The following is an 8,350-nucleotide window of genomic DNA, read 5'->3' as shown; positions in this document are numbered from 1 at the left end:
CCATCCCCCATTATCAGATATAAACTGGAATGGCCTAATGAAGTAACAATGAATGACATTAACGCCAATTACTAGATTATTTGTACGTAAGGGGTTTTATACTAGCAATGCATGTGGTTTTCTAGCGTTATGGTGTCGAAAGTTAGTCAAAGAACATGTGTCACACGCAGTATAATAAATATCATTCAATTTTTATTAGGTTAATAACTGTAGATATTTCTACAAAAAACCTTTCTTCAAACGTCTTCGAGACGCAGGTCAGATTCTTAGCCAAGACTGAAATGATAAAATAATATTTGTTAAAGCTATTATAACATTAGCTGTACAAAAAGATCTGAACAAGAAGCAAAATTTCAGGAGGCCAATGTTTGCATTTCCAAGGGCAAAAAAGTATATCAGTTTCAATGAATATGAAATTACAAAATATGAAGTGTAAGTATTCGTTGTAAAACTAAAAACAGAAGCTTCAGTTTATTTTAATAATTTTCAAACATAGTTAGTCCTTAGATTATTTTCTTAATGCACAAACTGAAGGGAAATTCATATCTTCAAGTTATTTTCTTAATACATATTTTATATTATTGAAGTTCGGCTATGTACGCAATTTTCCGGTTCAAGGTGTACTCAAAAGCTGATACCAAATTAGAAATAAAGTTTATTTTACAAAATACTGAATACCGTCCACAGTTTACATACGTGAAATTTGTCAGATGTGAATTGTGTTTAGCTAAACATGCTATACTAATTACCTTCAAATTTCGGAAATGTCATTCAAAGTATGACATTAATAGTAAATTTAGAATGAACACGATATGTTGACAAAAACTCTCATTTTTCATTCATTAAAAGAGATGTGGAACCAATACGATGAGAATCGTTGTGAATTATTTTACGCAAGTTAAAATTTGAAAATTCGAAAACAAACAATAAGAAGAAAGGACAATATGAATCTGCTAATGCTGTTATTGACAGGCTAACGGGAACTTTCCACATATCCAAACTCACACAATTTTGTGGAATATGGTTCGTGACGCTTATCACGAAGTTTCTGTTTACTGTTGAATGGACTGTGCAATATACATTATATATCTTTTCTGTTTAGACGTCATCATTACAGCTCGTCTTACTCGATCATTTGACATAGCAACACGTATTCATGTGCAATTACTCATATTTCGCATTATGAACTTGATTCGAGAAAAGTATATTGTTTACGATTATTATATCACTTGTTGATAAGCATTTTCAAGTTCTACTTACAAACAACATTTCTTTGAGCCGCAGCAGTCTCCGTCTTCAGGCTGTCCTATATGCACACCACAGTCCTCAGTCTCACAAGTACCTTTACATGTTTCTACACCTGTAGAATTAGCCAATGCTATATATTTCATACATAAGCAGAAGATTACATAAAATAGTAATTTAAGTTTTTACAAAGCTTATTTTTACAATGTTTACTGCTGTTTTTATTTACATTTCTTGAATATTTCATGAAAAAAAAACAAAGGATGACGACTGTCAAATATTTGACACCGTGCTTTTAATCGTATCAACTTAATTTATTAACATTGACAGTACTCTTTCTACATCCTGACGGGGCATGACTACACTATGTGTCGTTTCTTTGAGATAAATAACCATAACATTTCAAAATCTTTATCTAGTACATTGTTGAAAGCAATAACATAAAAAAACATATCAATAATAAAGTCAGACCCGGACATGGGTCTAGAGCTATGTATGAGAGAGTCATGTTTTGATTCAAAATAGTTTTTAAATTGTACTGTATTTATATTTAAACAGTACAAAACATCTACATTGTTTTGAACATACAGAAGAACTGAGCTATCTTGCTGATGAACATTATGGAACATGGCTAATATACCAATTATGTATGTTTAGTAATGGCTTGGACAAAATGATATGGGGAAAAAATCAGATTTAATACGAATTTGAAAAGCTATATTGAAGTACTGAGCTACTGGATTGTTGAAACCCTTGGGACTTACCGTCAAACAGCATGTTATTTCAACATTTATAATTTTGTACCAATAACAACCTTACATGTATATCAACACATTATTTTTTTCAACTTTGATTCCTTTATAGCAAACACGTCATTTAACATTTGTATTCATGATTAATAAAATCATTATTATTTTGAATTAGACATGTTAGATAAATTAATTTTATTTTGTCTTTAAAAAGAGTACATAATCTTAAACGTTTTCATAATATTTTTTGATTTTGATAATCTGTGATATCTTTATGTATTTAACTCACATGGTACAGGTGTTGTTGTCATAGGAGGTGTACAACAAAACCTGTTACCACAACATCCGTTTGTATCTTTTGTTCCATCACATGTGTCACCTTCACCCATACATATGGAACCTTCAGGGCATATGTCTAGCAACAAAAGAATGAGTTATTATCAGAGACAGTTTTGTGATGAATTAGTCCTACGTCTTAAATCAAATAAAATAATTTGAAGAAACAGAGGTACACAAATGGTAAAAAAGTTAAAACAAAAACGACAGTCCTCTTTTATTTGTGTGTCTATTAAGTCTAAAGACATATTAAATATAGCATACAGTGAGAGGTATGTAGTTGGCCAGGTGAGTAGCCAGGTCCTGTTTCAATTATAGCACTCTATAATGTTTGAACCGACGTTAATAACTTTGACCCGAACTTATCAAGTCATATTTTGTGTGCTGGTGAAACAAAGAAAAACTTCTGAAACACGCAAATTTAGCCCGATTAATTAATTATCAGATTATCTGCATATTGATACTGTAAAATATCAGCTGCTTGACATGATATGAAGGCTTTTTGATCTCGTTCGCTACGCTCACTCGACAAAAAGCTTCATATTATGTCTCGCAGCTGATATTTTACGATATCAACATGCAGATAAGCTTATAATCGGTACTTCTTTTATCAAAGTTTCTTGTTAGAACATTATTATCAAATAATGAAATCGTCAGTACAAGTTCGAGTGAAAATGTCTCTTCCAAGTCAGGAATATAACAGTTAGTATCAACTAGTTTCGTCGATTGAAATAGTAGAGTATTTTTATGTCAGTGTTATGGACTTAAACTTTTATATTGATGATTATTACTTAAAAGTAATTCGTTTCTTACCAGTACATTTGCAACATGCTTTTCCGCACTTACACCCTGTAGACAGCTTTTCCACTTGTCCCCCTGATGACGAACATGTATCTGAGTCCGAACAATTTCCACCTAGACCGGTACATGCAACGTTCGGTTCGCCTGTCATTTTAAAACAAATAGTTTATAGATAAGTAGATGCACAAAGATATAGTCTACCTCCATTCAAACCTTGTACTTGTAAAAATCTTTAACAGGTGAATTTTCAGTTTTTTGTTAAATGGATCACGGTCTTAACTAACTAAACAAAATATTGACTAGAAATAATGACTATTTCTCAGATTAACAATTGAACAACATGAACACCTTAATCATACATGAACGCTAAGCATACACTCATCATAGATACCAGAATTAAATTTTGTTGCACCAGACGCGCGTTTTGACTTCAAAAGAAGTTATATAGTTGTGTACCAATACAAGCCTTTTTTTACTTTTTTTCAACCAATCATTTTTCAACATAATAATAATGATTCCTTAATAGCATTTGAATTTGATAATGCATGATTGTTTAATCAAAACTATTGAATCAAATGTACTTAATTATAAACGGCATCCTAATATTTTTACCATTATCTGTGATAGCTTCATATTTTTTACTCACATGGTGCAGGTGTTGTTGTCACAGGAAGTGTACAACAAAACCGGTTACCACAACATCCATTAGGCTCTTTCGTTCCATCACATATGTCACCTTCACTCATACACATAGAACCTTCAGGGCATGTGTCTATCAATAAAAGGATGAGTTATAAAACACTAAAATAACACACAAAAAAACACAAGGAAAAAAACCAACAGAAAGTCCGTAATCAAAAGGCAAAGGAAAAACTCAAACACATCGAACGAGTGGATAACAACTGTCATATTCCTAAGTTGGTACATGCGTTTTCTCATGTAGAAAATGGGGAATTAAACCTGGTTTTAAAGCTAGTTAAACCTCTCACGTGTTTGACAGCTGCAGACATTCCATTACTTTGATAACGATTAGCAGATTCCTCACAATAGCGACAGTCTTTTGATGAATTTAACTATAATACTAAGCTTCAAATCGGATAAAATATGTTGAAGAAACTGAAATAAAAAATAAAGCATCAACTGAGATGCATTTAAAGGGAAAGGCGGGTACCAGTTCCTGATTCAAATACTATAATCTATACATAACTGGTGTCGGGCGCTTTAATTTGAGTTTCTCGTAAGAACATTTCACTTTAAAATATTGAGATCGTCAGTAAATTTTCGTTGGAAAATGCCTATTACAAGTAAGACATATGACAGTAAATATCCAGTCGTTTGGTTGAATAATATAGTTTGCTGTTGTAGGTTTTAATGGACCAGATATTTATTAATGATTTTTAATGGAAAATAAATTCGTGACTTACCAGTACATTTACAACATGGATTTCCACACTTGCACCTTGCAGACAATTTTTCCACATGCCCGCCTAATGATGAACATGTATCCGAGACTGAACAATATCCACCTTGGATAGTACATGCTATGTTTGGCATGCCTGTAATTTTATAACAAAATCAGTGAGAGATATATAAAGCCCAATCAGACACAGAAAAGTTTACTCTCTTACAAACCTTGCACTTGTTAACATTGTTAACAGGAAAATCAGTGTTTTCTTGGTGAATGGATCACTGTCCTAACTAGATAGTGGAAATATTGACAAAAATATTGACATGCACAGAAATGCAAAACATATAAAAATAAAGCGATGATAAGCAAAATCCTTTCACAGATTTACAATTGTACAACAGGAACCCCCGCCGTCATACATGGAAACTGTACAAGTAAGTTTAAAAATTAAAAAGTCATTTTACCTTCTGAAAAATACATATAATTGTCACTACTGCAATGTATTACCACCAAATTATAGAATGCTACATCCATATTAAAATGAAAAAAAAAATGTACAAAATATTCAGTCGATTTAGACAGTTGTAGGAAATAAGCAATGCATTTCATGGCAGAAAACCAAAGCCCTAGTCATGAACAGCAAAACACTATTATTTTTTTTATTTGACGCTTCTCTTTGAAAACAAAAACAAGTCCTGCACAATATTTTTGAAATGCAATTTTGAACAAATGCTTATAGCCACCATGGTAGTCTTATCCCTGTAGTTTTTATTCACACATCTTTAATGGCAACTTTATCCGATAAAATAACTATTCAGTTTTACAAATTTGCACTTTGCACTGTACTTATAGGAAACAGGTAAAACAAAAGTGTTATCTTTTAATATACAAAATACATTGCATACTGATTTCAAGCAAAATATTGTTGTTGTACTCATATTCTATTTCCGATACAATTCATTGAGGTATGTAACTACCTCTGTCTTACTTGTCATATACTTGCAAAAAATATTTTACCTTTATCAAAAAGTCATTAGAATTAAAAACTTACCGTTAATGAGTTTACTCAACGTAATTGACACAACCAAAACGAGCAGAGCAGTTTTCCCCATGATAGCTATCTGAAAGGTTTTTAAGAGAATGCCTGAAACCACCCTCGTTTGAGCTTAAATATCTTAAGGTGGGATCACTGAACCTGTTAAGAAAAGATGTTGCCTTTTGGGAGTTTAATTGCGCATGTTTTTGATTGGTCCAAACGAAGAAATGGCATGGTGATGTTTTAACAGTCCTCATCAATAATAACCCAATGACAAGATCGAACGTAGTGGCCCATCGTCATCAAACAGTAAAGGCAATTATATTGTATATCTACTTCCTGATGAACATATTTTGTTAATAGAAACATTACCTAAAAAAATATGTTGATAACGATAACATTTTATTTATATATAAAAGCAACATATGGTTTTTCATAAAAAAAAATTGTCATTGTGTTCATTATACAAGAAATATTTAGAATGTATTGAACATTTTATTCAAACTTCTATTGTTACCGTGAATTCAAACACATTTGTGTCTGATATATATTCAAGCATAATATTGTAAGGTTATTATTTATACATGTGTTAAATGACACGAACAACTAAAAATTGTAAAATGCAATCGATTGGTTCTTAAACAAGTACAAGATGAGATATATAATAAGAATCGGTGTTAAGATTTACAGTGAAACAGCCCTTTCAAAGACACAAATGACACAGAATAAACAATTATATGTCACGTCATTGTCTTCAGTTATGAACAAAACTCATACCGGATAGATAACTCGAAGGTCCCAAAATGATTAATGTAAAAAAAAATCAAACTAGAAAAAGGAAAGGCCGGAATATATTTGACACACGAAATGGGTATTTTTTTGTATCTATTTAACTTTGTTGTGTAAGGACTCCTCAAGTAAGATAGAATATTCATTCTTTATTTGTTTTTGAGCCGTAATTTAATTATTTATAAGATATGCTAACCGACCAAAGCCTGTCCCAAACTAAAATGTTTCCCTGATTTAATATATTTTATTTTTATGACCATTGTAGAAATAATCGAATGTTTTATTTGTGTTATAGCTGCATTTAAGTTAGACACAAAAATCAATTTGAAGAAAGTATTATCTATTATAGATTATATGTCTGGTCATATATAGAGCTCTAACCTGTTTAAGGTTCATAATGGATAACAAAGAATTAAATTGGAAATTTTCATTCTGTTCCTTTCCTGTTCCCTTGAAATCAAATATACTTTGGTAGATTTCGTATTCCTGAGGATTTTTTTGGGAAAACCCTGAAAGTCAATTGCAGATTTGGTTCATCGTCATCAACTAGTTGGTAAAACACATTACAAACAAATTATATTTATAAATATTTTTTATTAACTTGAATTTTGCAGATATATCTAGAATAAGCACAGGCACTTGTCTCAAAAAAAAAATTCCCGTATACCTTAATATAACACAAGTTACTTAACTAATTTTTTGAATAATGACAACCAGTCCCAAATTCCCGTTATTTTTTTTATTTTTCGGTTGTCAAACCTTCTTAAACTTAATATGCCGTAAATCTAAATTGATTTATCTACACAATGGTATATGACACGACTATCATTGTTGTCGGGATCATTAGTAGCAGGCCTCAGAAGTCGGTCAACGGGATGTATTTTTGCATCTCTCATTTTTTGGCAACACCTAGCCCGCATGTAAGTTTATACTGGTTTCTCATTGGTCAATCGTCTGTCTAAAAATAAATGTGGGAAATTTTGGTCAATTTATAACTCTACATTAGTGTCGTTGTGTACACGTGTGTTTCATAACAAACTTATTTGTGTTTGTTTCACATAATTTGTAAAGAATTTACAATAAAAGTAATAATTCATAGTCAGAGGGAAGCTGACAGTTTTTATTTTAATAACTTTTTATAATAATTCAATCACTGCGGGCTGGGTGTTGCCAAAAATTGAGACGAATGCAAAAAACATCCCGTTGACCGACTTCTCAGGCCTGCTACTAATGATCCCGACAACAATGATAGTCGTGTCATATACCATTGTGTAGATAAATCAATTTAGATTTACGGCATATTAAGTTTAAGTAGGTTTGACAACCGAGAAATAAAAAAAATCACGGGATTTCGGGACTGGGTGTCATTTTTCAAAAAAAATAGTTAAGTACCTTGTGTTATATTAAGGTATACAGGAATTTTTTTTTTGAGACAAGTGCCTGTGAGAATAAGGCAGGAAAGATTTCATAATGATTTTACTTATAGTGGTCAATCCTTTCTTGCACACCTGTACGCTGCTTTGTTATTCAATGAAATTTATCGATATATTGTATTCTGTTTTATTTCTTGTAGTCCGTAATATATATCAATTATCATCAATATTTAAGTAAAGGATAACATTATGAAGGGAAGAGCATAGTTATCAATTTTTCATTTTATTGTTTTTTATCATGTTAAGCTCATCTGTATTATAAATTTCAATCACCTAGAACACTTTGTTAGTATTTTCGTATATAAAGTTGCGGAATATAAAACTACATTCCTGCAGCATCTTTTTGGATCCTTGTTTGTCAATACATGTCGTAAAACACCACTGCACACATACAAATCTGCAATGTGCTTTGAAACTTTCAGACAGGCAGCATTATATCTCAGAAAAGCTACATGTGAAAATTCAGATAGCAAACATTGAATTTTCGATGTTTATTTGACATTTTTTATCGCAATTTAATCGTTTTACACGGAGCTCTACCGTTCCAAGGAAA

The 8,350-nt window shown here is 31.5% G+C and overlaps 1 protein-coding gene across 1 annotated transcript; it reads right to left on the bottom strand.

Annotated features, from left to right (window-relative positions):
- Nucleotides 1–238: 238 nt before the first annotated feature.
- On the bottom strand, nt 239–4,686 carry LOC134697306 (keratin-associated protein 5-8-like). Its single transcript, XM_063559496.1, has 6 exons — nt 4,556–4,686; nt 3,778–3,903; nt 3,144–3,275; nt 2,284–2,409; nt 1,261–1,360; nt 239–276 (listed from the first exon to the last, which is right to left on the bottom strand). Exons 1-6 carry the CDS (start codon nt 4,683–4,685, stop codon nt 267–269), a joined length of 624 nt encoding a protein of 207 aa, XP_063415566.1. The 5' UTR covers nt 4,686; the 3' UTR covers nt 239–266.
- Between the last annotated feature and the right edge of the window lie 3,664 nt (nt 4,687–8,350).

This window comes from Mytilus trossulus, chromosome 14, assembly GCF_036588685.1.
Source record: "Mytilus trossulus isolate FHL-02 chromosome 14, PNRI_Mtr1.1.1.hap1, whole genome shotgun sequence".
Classification (NCBI taxonomy): Eukaryota; Metazoa; Mollusca; class Bivalvia; order Mytilida; family Mytilidae; genus Mytilus; species Mytilus trossulus.
This window is presented reverse-complemented; position numbering and strand designations above follow the sequence as displayed.

Coding starts and splice junctions, on each gene's coding strand:
- LOC134697306 (XM_063559496.1), bottom strand. CDS start 4,685: ATGCCAAACATAGCATGTACTATCCAAGGTGGATATTGTTCAGTCTCG. Junction 3,904..4,555: donor TCCATGTTGTAAATGTACTG/GTAAGTCACGAA, acceptor TTTTATTGATAG/ACACATGCCCTGAAGGTTCT. Junction 1,361..2,283: donor GACAACAACACCTGTACCAT/GTGAGTTAAATA, acceptor CTAATTCTACAG/GTGTAGAAACATGTAAAGGT.